General features: G+C 38.3%; 1 protein-coding gene across 1 annotated transcript in view; it reads left to right on the forward strand.

The window, feature by feature from the left end:
- Positions 1-8,857, forward strand: part of SAP30L (SAP30 like) — a 10,532-nt gene extending 1,675 nt beyond the window's left edge. The window contains exons 2-4 of the mRNA XM_072400472.1: positions 2,455-2,577; positions 2,814-2,912; positions 4,942-8,857. Of these exons, the coding sequence (XP_072256573.1) occupies positions 2,455-2,577; positions 2,814-2,912; positions 4,942-5,073 (354 nt within the window). The 3' untranslated portion in view covers positions 5,074-8,857. The remainder of the gene's footprint in view (positions 1-2,454; positions 2,578-2,813; positions 2,913-4,941) is intronic.
- Positions 8,858-13,538: the final 4,681 nt, after the last annotated feature.

A 13,538-nucleotide genomic window follows, 5' to 3' on the forward strand; every position in this document is an offset into this window, starting at 1 on the left:
CAGACCCATGCATTCTCTTGTGCTGTCACTGCCAGACCCATGCATTCTCTTGTGCTGTCACTGCCAGACCCATGCATTCTCTTGTGCTGTCACTGGTACGTGGCAACATGTAACATTTTCTCCAATTCAGCAATATAAGGAGGAGGTAACTGCACCACAACCTCACCTCCAATCTGAACATAGCCAAAATCTCACTCAAATCACATACGCCAGGTTTCATTTGATATATCTTGGCTCTTAGTTGGGATAGTAGGGTTAGTTATGCATTTTTTTCCAAAACTTTATTTAGAGCTGCATAATGCTTTCCCAACCAATTGTCAATTTCATTTGTTTCAAGAATATCCCAGATTATGTATGGAAATTCTGCAGGATACACAACACATGTTAACAGTGTACAGGCAGCATTGGTGGTTGTCATAGGGGCATGAGGATTTTTTTTTTTTTTTACAAAAAAAACTGAGAAATTTGGATTATATACTTTAAATTTGGTTTCTAGAAAAACTTTCAGAATAAACCCCATTGATTTGCAGTTTATTTGAAATTCTCCAAGATGCTTTATAATAAATCTAATCCCACACTTCTATGTGGAGCTAAGCTATTGCAACTTTAATAAAATAAACTTGTGCAATTTTTCTGGGTGTTTTGAAAGGCAATGACTCAAAAACCACTGAGCTTGGCTGAAATGTGTCATGGTTTTATCTTGGCATGCTACCAAAAAGTAACCAAATAAATATCAATAAATGGAACGTCCTTCCATGTGCTGCTTGCTGTTATTACCAGTGTGTATGTTTATTGTATTACACACCAGGCACTGAGTTGGAGTGTTTGTGTGTGATCTATGCATGCTGTTTTGCCCAGACATGAGTGTCAATGTCATGTATAACATATGCTGTGTGCTGTACTATGCAGCTTTGTACTGTCTATATTGCAGTTGTTTAATAGATCACATGATGTGTGTTTTGTTTACTGTTCTATTTATAAACTGTCATTGTCTTACAATTAATGTAAGGACACGTGATTTACTGCTCATGTAATGCATGGTTACTGGGTAAAGGATCCACACCTCTTTATGGTTTTATTCTGCTACTCTGCCAGCACACCAGTAAAAGAATCAGGACTGTGGTCAGTATGGCTTTAGGCACTTTCAGGCTCAATCACATGAGAGAGTATCAGTGAATAGAGTTGTGCACACTTCAGTTCTGTAGATGTGATGGACGGTTCTAAGTTATATTACAGCCAGGAACAGCAGGTGCAATCTAACTCCTACCTCCATAAATCTGTATTACATGATAGGAAAGGGCTTAAGCTACGTACACACGTCCAATGGTTTTCGTCCGATAATCAGCTCAGGGCCGATATCGGGCGATAATCTGGCGTGTGTACAGCGCCCATCGTACGAACGACCCTCCTGGCGGATCCACGGATGATGGATGATGAACAATGGAAGTGAAGGGGGATAAAGTGCAGTGGGGTGCTGCTCCATCGTTCTCCCCCTCACCTCTCTATAGAGCAGAATGGTGTTGTATGTACACCACTCGTTCATGCATCTTGCAGTCCTTTTGTGAAAGATCCTTTCCAACGACAAATATTGCAGGTGTGTATGTAGCCTTACAGGTGAATGGGAAAGCTCTACTCCCATCCTGTATATTATCATGTGTTATTATATACTGGGCCTAGACAAAGTATGCTATTTGTGTTCACAGCTGGAAACCAACACGTTTTAAGCTTTCTGGTGAATGTCAAAATGACGTGTTATCTACTTTTGCGCAATTTTATTTTTAACACCGTGGCCCTTTGCTCTTATATGCAGTCATCATGAATGGTGCCATAACCTTTAAGCCTTCTGCCTACATTGGTATACAATAAATATACTAGACCCTGATCTGTACAGATTTTTTAATTCTGATACAGCTAAGCGTATTCTCTGTACTTTTACACTTAACCTAAATGAACTGAGCAAATGTTCAGTCTTTTATGTTCTCTTCTGTCCTGTTAAAGTAATTGCAGGCAAGTAGTACAAACAAAGAAGGCCAACTCTGCTGAGTGCATTGTGAAGCACTACTTATAATGTTGCCCTCCACTCAGAATTGCATTATTCATTTCTGACAGAGGTCTCTGCATGAAAACTCTATTTTTGTTGATATAAAGTAAACTCCCCACAGTTCAAATAGGAAATGATATTGGCAAACCTCATTGTATATTCTTACCTGCTTGTGCTGCCTAAATACTAACGCAATGCTACCAGCTAGTTCTAGGCAACAACCTTGCAATGAGGTTACCAATACAGACTCTTGTTAATATTTCTGAGAGGTTCCGGCCTCCTGACAACCAATAGAAAATGTCACGGCAGGCAGTGATGTGGATATCCTAATTACCCCCTCATCCTCTAAACAGAAAGACGACACTTCGTTCTTCAGTAATTTCCACTTCATTTATGACTTCTTTCTTCTTCAGGTTCGACATCTTTACATCTGTGACTTTCACAAAAATTTTATTCAAAGTGTTCGGAATAAAAGGAAGAGGAAAACCAGTGATGATGGAGGAGACTCCCCGGAACATGAAACAGATGTGCCAGAGGTCAGCATGTCATGACATTCATTTTGTTTACAATTTTATTTTAATTTTTTTGGTTAAAATGTATTCTACCAAAAAAGCAGCTGTGAATTTTTGGCAGATCATGGGCAGAAAACACACACAAAGGATTTATATTAGTGCACAGTTTCAGCCATTTCCACTTACGTCAATGATATTGCTTGATGGCTGGATAACACATTCTGCTTTTTCTGCTAATCAGGGTTTGTATCTCCCTGCAGGTTGATCTTTTTCAGTTGCAAGTGAACACTCTGCGCAGATACAAGAGGCATTACAAGCTGCAAACGCGCCCTGGGCTCAACAAAGCACAGCTTGCAGAGGTACAGTTCTGATACCTAATGATCTTTATAACCACTCAATCCCAGATTTACCTTTTTTATACTATAATCATCCATGTAATTAAACTATAGTGTAGTGAGGTGTTTGCGTGGAGTTTTCCTTAAGGCTAGGTTCACACCTGCAGTGAAGTTGCTGTGTTTTTACCACTTCCTAATTTCAGGAACCACTACAAAAATGAAATGAATCGGGGTGTCAGGTAATGGTAATAGTAATGCTCTTTACTGCTAGCAGTCAATCTTCAGATGATGGTTCTTTCTGAACCAGCACTGTGATTCAAGTGTTTGAGCATCTGGCAAGGCATTACCTGTGGGAACCTACGCAGAATCGTCTGATATAGAGGCAGGTCTGATGCTGCCCATAAAAGATCATCTTAACGGCATACTATTGAAATTCTTGAAAAATCTATTAAAAAAAAAAAAGTCAGTGCCAAGATTTTCAATGAAATGGGAAGCTGCACCAACTTTGCAGTTCCTTTATACAATTCCTTGGATTGCATATACAATGGATATAAAAAGTGTACACACTCCTACAATGCCACTTTTTTGTGATGTGACACATCTAAAAACTAAAAAAATGTACAATAAGCTGGTTGCATAATTGTGCACATCCTTATACTAATACTTTTTTAAAGCACCCTTGGATTTAATTAAAGCATTCATTCTTCTTGGGTAGGAGTCTATCAGCATGGCACATCTTGACTTGACAATATTTGCCTCCTCTTCTTTGCAAAAGAAGTCTGTCCAGGCATAGCTTGTGCACAGCCCTCTTCTGGTCTTTAAGGCTCCTGCCTTGCAACCTTAGGCATAGTCCAGACATCAGTGAAGCTTGGTGGTGGCAGTATCATGTTTTGGGGTGGTTTTCTTCAGCTGGAATTGAAGCTTTAGTCAGGTTGGAGGGAATTATAAACAGTTCCACATGACACTGACACCAAGCATACATTCAAAGCAATAAAGTATTAATATAAGGGTGTGCATACTTGTGCAACCTGTTTATTGTACATTTTTTGATATTTTTTGGTTTGTTTTTAAATTGAATTGTACAGGTTATAGTTCACATTAAAGGTTGAAAACGTTTTGAAATGATTTATTGTGGTGTCATTTTTTTTAAATCACAAAAAACTGGCATTTTACCAGGGATGTGTACACATCTATACTGTATATGTTGGGTGACATCTCATTAGGAGACAATACAAATACAAAGTGTTATCTATTTTCTTTTGCAAAAGCCTCAACTGCTGCTACAAACTAGTAGGGAAAAGTTTACATTCCCACCCAGAAGAGCTTGGAAAGCCTGTGTCAGTTTGTTATGAGTTTGTTTGTTGTCCATAAAGGTTCACAATTGGTTTTTTGACCTTTTTGACCTGAACCTGGCTATTTAAACACCAAGTGCTTTTACTCCAGGTAAATGGTTCTCAAACTCCACCAGAACTTGGCTGCATGTATTTATTGCAACATCTGAAGCATCCAAATGTTCCACCTCTGTGTGTGAGGGTCAAAATAAATTCAGGTAATATTTCAGATAGCACAGTGACAGCCATTTCAGGTGCATGCAGCAACAATACAGCACTGTCATATGCAGTAATCAAACTGTGGACTTCTTTCCAATTCACTGCAATTTTTATATCTTCATACAAGCAGTTATTGACCTATTTATCAATGTGAGACACTGCAGAAATAGCCTATATTATTAAAATTCCTGCCTCTGTTCTGCTTAATTTAAATTCAAATCCTCCAAAACAATTCCATATGATGTTAGGTTATGTGTATGCAGATCATCAGGAGTTGTCTAGTTCATTGTCCTGTCACTAACCTGACATGTATATGGGTACAGAAAGTATTTTTCAGGGCAGCAACATAGCATAGCAGCACAGAAGGGGTTAATAATTGAGGGATCATTGTAATGTGTAAGAAGGGGGAAAAAATCTCAATCTGTGTTGAGTACTAGGCATTTTATTCATACAACATCTTCATTATTCTTATTAATCTTCCTCCTCCTTTTTTTGTCACACAGACTGTGAGTCGGCATTTCCGGAACATTCCTGTGAATGAGAAGGAAACTCTGGCCTACTTTATCTACATGGTAAAAAACAATCGAAGTCGCCTAGACCAGAAGTCGGAAAGCAGCAAACAGCTGGACGCATAGCCACAGAGACAATAGGACTTTAACCAGCTTTTATTGAAACCAATGAACTTGTAAATAGAGATAGTGTGGCTTCAGCTAAGCCACAAAACCTGTGCCATATCACCTTCTCATCAACAGAAAGGATGATGGTCTTTTATATATGGACAGTGTGCACTCTGCATGGATAAATCTGATGGGAGAAACATGGCCTCTTACTTTGTTTATGTATCGCAGGCATGTGCCATTCATATATAGCGCCTTGGACTTGCCATAAGGAAGTGAGAAGTGCTCTGCAAACAGATTGTTAACCTTCACAATAAAGTGTCAGCAAGAGGATCATCATATGGACCATCTCTTACCACTTCCACAAAATGCAGGACTGCCTTCCTGATTTTATCATCTTATATAATTGTTTATAGCAAACCCACATGGCATTACATTTTGGGCTTGGTGTTCTCTCATATACTTTTGTATAAAATAGTAAAGAGCATCAATCTTCAAACACAACTGGGTTTATATAAAAAGTACTGCGCTAACAGTGTACAGAGAACGGTAACTCATAGCAGCCAATCAGATGCAGTCAGATCAGCAGTGTATGGCTACTGCTTTGTGTACATTGTCCTTTGAAACTTAATAGAGACCACCACTTTTTTTAAAACGTGATTTTCCAGATATAAACAAACCTTATATTTACATGGACCTTCTTGCTGATGTGATAAAGATGGGTTGTTACCTCTCATATAGCCCTTTTGTAAACATTGCAGGACCCCCTTACTGTATAAAGTTCTTTATACTTTTCATTCCATCCACAAAATGGCAATGGTTTGTATAGAGAGACATGTAATGCCAGATATGACAGGCAATTGTAGCAGTCACAACTTATTCCGAGAGCTTGGTAGTAATGGTATTAGTTATTAAGCACTCGGTTAGGCCTTGTTTTCCATGGGCTTGAGCTTGTATAAGAACAGTAAGTACAGTGCAGGCCTGTAAGCTTTTCACTCATTTTCTATAGTTCTGTTAAAGCTGAACTTTAGGCACTTTTAAAACTTTCTGTGGGTTACCCTCACGCTGTAAGGATAAAATTCTGATATTTACCCATGTTACCATTAAAAAGCAGCTTTAACTAATGTATCCCTCATCCCCCTACTTCCCTAGCAGCCAGTGCTCTCCTCTTCTGTGTGAACTTCAAAGGTTCTAAAACCTGCTAGCAGCTTACTTAGTGACTGTCAGCACTCCTATCATAATCCGTATCCAAAGAATTGAACAAAGCTGCCTGAAGCTTGCCACTAGTTTGGTAATGCTGGTTGTATATATTGTTCTTATACGCCTTTTCCATTTAAATCAGGTCTATGCTCAAAATTGTTACATAAACATTGTAAGGAAAAGGACTGAAATACGCTGCTTCATGGGTTTTAGTCACATTACCAAAAGTTTAGGCACTTGATCACATGATCTCTGCTAAATGTTCGGACCAGCCTTTGTGGTTTCTGCAGAGATCACATGAAGCACCATTTTCCAGGAAGGGTAAAATATTTTAAGTACTTTTTTTTTTTTTTTTGTATATTTTCTGCCCCAGTCGCACTAGTGACAGAAATTTACATTTGAGTATATGGTCTCTCATGGTGCTCAGTTTCTTCAACAAATCACCTTTCAGTGAACTCACTAATGATCAGGGTTGGTTGTTGCGGTTTGCAGCCTGCTATGAAGACCCCTCCTATGAGGATGGTTTAAGATACCACCATCGTGTCCGTTCTTCATGATCAGCATCTCAAATTCTCAGCAATAAGTTGCAGTCTCACCAGACTTACCTTTGGTATTTTTCTGTGTTTTAATTCCCCTCCCCTCCCTAGATCTTTCCAAAGAACGATTTTAATGATCATTATGTGGTTATTTTTAACTAGGTTAAAATTCGTCCAGCTCCGACTAATTTATTTTGGCTACATGTTAAGGTTTTAAAAGGAGCTGGGGAAAGCTCTGTTTTTATTGTGTTTTTCCTTTTTGGAAAAATCTTTTTATTTTTTAACCTGGTGACACACTGTTCCCTTTTCTAAACCCATAATTAAACTTTCACTGTAGTTTGGTTTAAAGTGATGTCATGCTTGAAGTGAGATCTGCAGCCAGGTGTATTTGTGAGATATTGGTCAGCAGAAGGGTAATTATCTCCTGTTACGATTTAATTTATGTAACAATTTTCCTTTATTTAGCACCCCGTAGTAAAAAAAAGACCTTATTATCTGTTTAAAAAAAAACATGGGAAATCTAAAGTATTTTTCTTACTTTAGGTCTTTACCATGTACCTACTGGGATGAAGGGAGCTAAAACTACTTTAAATGTTGCTTCCCAGTGGATGCAGTAAAGAGTTTTGGCTGGAGCTGCACTTTAAGGTCAACTCATGTGGACAAGAAAAGTGTCACTACCTTGCAGCTGGACTTCCAAATAGTTTATTCTGCTCTATGCATCATCTGGCTTTGTAATTGCTTTAGTTTTTAAATAGACTTTAGAGGGCTGGTTTAATATTATCACTGCTCGGCATCCCCAGGAAATCTAAAAAGCCACTCTGTGAATATCCTAACAACCTACATTTGCTGATGTCTTCTAAAAATGCTACTTTCCTGCTCGTCCGGTTATCCAAGTGGCTTCAATGTCTAAAGTCTCAGTCCTGGAGCGTGTATGGTAGGCCAGCAGTAGAAACCATTAAGGGTCAGTGACTTAAATTATTTGAACCAAACTAGCCAGAGAAGTAACATTTTCACATGGAGGTTAGCAATGGTCATCCAGTGGCTGATAAGACAGTTTTGGTGTAGTGTCCAGTGGCTGGATCCTTATATAAATGTCCGGCTTGTACAAATACAGATTTATTTTACAAATCTCAATCCTGACATTATTTTAATGAAGCAGTTTGTCACGATTATTTTAAATGTTAACAAATATATCCAACTTCATCTGAGCAATGGATGAGTATAGAACCCCCATCTAAACCCTAGCATGATTTTGATGGGGAATTGTCTGTTATGTGCATCTCAGAGGGCTCTAGGGACTGTTTTGTTATAGATTCTGTGTAAAACTTCCACTTTGGAATTATCATTATCAGTGTGTGCATGCTTACGCACAGGATAGCATTATCAGAGCAGTTTTTATATGTGGATAGTATGAGAGCTTTGCTTTGTGGCCCATTCTTGATTGTTCTGCTGCATGACTGGTTCCAAACCCCCAAACATCTTAAAATCTTTTTACCCAAAGGAAACCTGAAAATTGCATTTCTATTATTGTATTCTGTTTTTAAGCCAGTAGGTGGCGCTTAAAGCATATTGTACTGTGTTTGATGGCTGCTGAGAATAGACAGACCCAGTCACTCATGTCTTAGACTTTTTGTGTTATATGTTTTTCCTTGGCCTATGCAGGCCACGTCTCTCAATGATCTTGCCATTTATTTTTTTGTCTATGTTATGTGCTGCTAGATTGCAAATCTGTGTCTGTCATGGGCAGGAAACCCTCTCATACGCACTACAATCAAGAATTACTCATGTCACAGAGCCCATCATTTAGTAAACTCTACATTTCATTTTAATATAACCATGCAAGTCCATCTGTGTGGTGAATAGCACTTGCTATGAAATAAAGATGTCTGAGGAATTCACCTTTTTTACCTGAATCACCATTCTGTGGAAATATCTATATGGAGGGGTTTTACCCACGTTTGTTTTAAAAATACAAGATGTAGTATATAGATCTTTATGTCTGCCAGACAAATATCTGTGTAGCTATGTATTATAGTGTTTGGAAATAAATACATCATCCTTTACTACTACTGTGTGTGGTTCTGTGCTCTTGGATTAAAGCTCAACTCCAGTCTGATATAGAAGGCACATAATGCAGTTCTGTATTCATTAGGCTATCCAGATTTGTCTTTCTTTTTTTTTTAATGCAAGCAGTTCCTGTACCTGGATTTACAGCAGGGTGATAGAGATGAGCTTATCAGTTTGCTGCCTCTTCTTTTACTGTCCAGTTGTCTGAGGGGTAAGATCTCACAAAGTGTCACCTAACTGCGTTATTTACCAATCAGTTCACCTTTCATATAGGGCTGTTCTGTGTGTTTAAAAAATTGGACAAAACTCAAAATCCTCATAAAAGCTTTTATTTCCATACACAAATGCATTGAAAAAACTGCACATTCTATTCCACATCAAAACATGCAAAATAAATGTATTAAATTTGTGTTATTTGTTTACAGAAAAAGGGGAAAAGAGAATATTAGGCTGTTCAAAATAATAGCAGTGTGCTATGTTGTAGGCAGCAAATGTTGTACATGCTGGTTATTGTGTTTTTCTCTGAATATTTGAGCAAAGTGCGGTATTCCAAACGTTGTTCACAAGAACCACTGTGCTTTAAATAAAAAGTTGGTTGAAAAGTTGAAAACGTAGCGAACTGCAGAAAATGATCAGCTGCTCATCTGAAATCACCTCCAATGCTTCAAAAAGACCATCAAAACCTGAAAGACTTGGAAGAAATTGGAAAACTACCATTCACATGAATAGAAGAAAAGCCAAAATGGCAAAGGCTCAGCTCCAGGAGCATCAATGAAGGTTACCTGTGAGTAATGTTACAATTAGAAGACGCTATGTGAAGCCAATCTATCAGCAAAATGAGGTTACAGCTTGCCACAAGAACACAATGACTGGCCTAAAGAGAAATGGCACAACATTTTATGAACTGATTAAAGCAAGGTTGTTCTTTCTGGCTCTAGGGGCCTCTGGCAATTTGTCAGACCACTTGCAGACAGTGAAACATGGTGGAGCAAGGATCATGATATAAAGATGATTCTCATACTTTGGGCCTATTTATTGCATACTAGGGATCATGGATCAGTTTTATTTCTGGCCCTTGAGATGGGTGTTTTAATAAGACAACATCTTGAAAACAGACCACCAAGATTAAAGTTATACAGGGGCCAGCCCTAACCCCAGATCTAATACAAAAGTTCTGGGGTGACAAAAAATGCTGTTTTTGAGGCACAACCAAGAAATGCAGAAGAATTGCAGAATTTAGTCAAATCATGGGTTGGAATGCCTGTTCATAGGTCCCAGAAGTTGGTTGACTCCATGCAACCCTGATGTGCAGCAGTTCTCAGAAACCAATGATTATACAACTAAATATTAGTTCTGTGATCCAAAGGAAATCAAAATCATGAAACATTTTTCAGTTTATACAGTGATTGATTTTTAAAGAATAATTCAGACACTGCTATTCATTTGTGTGTAAAGAAATTAAAGCTAATATAAGGATTTGAGCTTTATTCACTTTTTCACACACTGCTATTATTCTGAACACATATATTTAAGTAAATTTCTAAAGTCTATTTAAGTATATTAGTATTTCATATTTATTTACTATTGGTTGAGATCTATAGGCTAGCTATGTAACTGTAACCAAAACAAACCAGTAGAGGGCAACACTCACTAAGCCAATGTGTGAGATATCAGCATTTCTGGGTGTAAGCTAAATGGTGATCAGAGCCTCGGTGTAATGCTGGAATCTCCAACTAACAAATACTGTATATATATATATATACCCTGTAACCAATTCATTATAATGTAATGGTCGATCCTGGGACCCTGCTAGACAAGAGTGCTAGCCAGTGTGCCACCTTTGTGTTGTTTTCCACGTTTGTGTGTCAAGGTGCACTGTGCTAAGAAAACAAATAAATATAGAATGAGCGCTCTCGTCATAGGATGCACTATTTCTGACAAGGCAACACACCAGACTGCTGCAGTAAGGTATATAAGCTGCCATTTAGAATAAAGGGGAACACACTGTAAACACACAGAGGATTTGGGTTATAATCTGGTGCAGTAAGGTGCATTATAACTGGTTTGATCACATTACAGCAATGCAAGGGTATGATTCCAGATTAGATGTTCTTTTTTTGTTTTGTTTGTGAAAGCATGCGTGCAATAAATTACATTATAAAGATACCTTACCATGCGTTATCTGGATTGGTTCACTTAGCTAAAACCAGAGAACAGTGTTATTGAACCCTAGAATTTGGATCTTAAAATATCTCTTTTACTTTTTTTTTAATTCTTTTCCTTATGTGATACTATAGAATTGGGCCTAATCTACCAAACCAAGGGGCTGTGCAAGGCTTGTAAAATCAGTTACGGTAAAGGAAGTGCAGGTAACGTTTTTACTTAGCAGGACAATAAAAGTTTCTCCCTGAGATAACAAAATAATTTGTTTCAGATTGCTGCCGTTTCCTTATAAATTCATTATATACATTACAGTAGCTTTAAAATTGCCGCCCCTCATCATTCAGTGCTGATGGCTCTGCCAGTGTCATTGGCACTCTCCTCTCTCTATGGCCAATCATAGATCTATATATTCTGTATTATAGACCCAGAATGAAATGTGTTCTGTGATTGGCCAAGAAGAAAACAACACTGTCAGCACTGACTAGCAGCCACAGCTCGTATCCAGAGCCGCTGTACTGTGGGGACAGTGGGCGGCAGTCACCTGGACATTACCTGTTACCTTAAAAAGAGATACATTTTATGGAGAAGTGCTATACTTCAAAGTAAAAAACAAAAAAGTCCTAGTGTCCTTGAAAGAGGAAATTACACCTAAAATGGATGACTAGCTTTATACACACAGTTACCTGAATACAAAAAAAAAAAACAATCCACTGTAAATAATAAAAAATGTGAAAAAGCATCTATATATACAGTGTACAGAGTTTTGGGGCCAAGCTTTAATAAAAAATCCATGGATTTGGGTGCAAAGTTCCCTTAGCCTGTAACAATTATTAAGATGCAATAACCTGAATTTAAACTGCGTTCTACTTTTGAGATTTGGGAATAAAATGTAATGTTCTGGCACCTCTTGAGGGAGCAGAAGATGACAAATGTGCATACAAACAATGATACTGGAGGATAAGGGAGTCCTGCATACACAATATGTAAGGGGCATAGGACTGTTGCTAATAACTAATAGTTAAGAAAAATAGGAAGATGTGTAGGCAAGTTTGAAGAAGTGTGTTTTAAAGACCATATAAATGTAGGAACTGACCATTCCAAAGATTAGGGGCATCCTTAGAGAAGTCTTAGACCAGTTCATAGGAAGAGTTGTGATGTATACACTGGGCTGGATTTAGGTAGGCCAGCAAACCTGGAATGGATTTCTTAAAAATCATTTGCTGTTATCTCACAAATGTTTGTATTCCTGGACCAGATCCATTCCAGGTTTGCTGGATCACACAGGTTCTCCTCTAGTCTATCTTCTCCAGACTTGGAAAGCTTTATTAAATCATGCCACTGTGTCCATGCTTGGGTATTTTTCAAAACACATCCTGGGATGACAGTGTGGCTTTGTGTTTTGTGAATTGACAGATGAAGTGGGCTGAAAGATAACACCCATCCAGGTGTCTACCAAGCATGCATGTGATGATATCGCAGGTAGACCAAAAGTACAACTAGAGCTATACTACCTGGTATCACTCTACTTTTAAGGGATTTAAAGAAAGCCATTATGGAATGACCACAGGGTAACAATATTCAGCTGCTATCCTATGTAAAATATTGGTGCACGGAGTTGGGCTAACGCTGCCTAACATCCTTTGATGATGGACCAGTGTAAGTTATGGCCACCTTTAACGTTAGCCTTATCTGGAGTTTGATCTCTGTAAATGGCACATGGATCATTGCTGTTGTCTGGCTAAGGTCTCCACAACTAATGACTCATTTACAACCCCTGGAGTGTATAGTGAATTCTGAAGCCCCCACACCAAGGGGGTGATTTATGGACAAACCTTTGTTACTGCTAATAAAAGATCAATTGAGGATTATTGGGAGAATAAAATTTTCCTCCAAATAGGTGGTCTGTAGCACCCTATCCTAATCGTTTTCTATAAGATAAATACAATTGCCTGATGGTCCATTTGTGTGTAGGATCCTGGTGGCCAGCATTGATGATTAAAAAAAACATCAGCAGATGTTAGGTTTAATGAAAACCGCATATCACAAGGATCAGTAGATCTGGAGATTGAGGCAGTTCAAGATACGGAATATTCAGTCCCCTTTTTTTTCCTGTCCAGCAGGGCCCAACCCATTTCTAGCTTCCAAACCTTCCTCTTCTTCATGCTAACTATAAGTGGCCCTACTGAGCAATGTAAAGGCTGAAGAGGTGGAACCAAGCCCAACTTTTATAGGAACAGTGTACAACTTCAGCTATCAATATTTCTGCATCTTTTGAATATTTTGCTATATAGTTTTCACTGAATGTATTCATCGTTTATTCAGAATATGAATGAATGAATTGCCCAGGTTTGAGACAGGTTAACTATAAGTCAGCTCCAAGCTAGGCTTCTATTAGGATGTGTCCTACCTATGTTTGTTTATTTAATGAAAGGTAAAAGAAAGTCCCTCAGATTAGAGTAATTTACTGCTGATAGGGTATGATGCATCCCATGGGGAAGTTCACTCCTGCTTAATGAG

The sequence above is a fragment of the Pyxicephalus adspersus genome, chromosome 2, assembly GCF_032062135.1.
Source record: "Pyxicephalus adspersus chromosome 2, UCB_Pads_2.0, whole genome shotgun sequence".
NCBI classification, from domain to species: domain Eukaryota; kingdom Metazoa; phylum Chordata; class Amphibia; order Anura; family Pyxicephalidae; genus Pyxicephalus; species Pyxicephalus adspersus.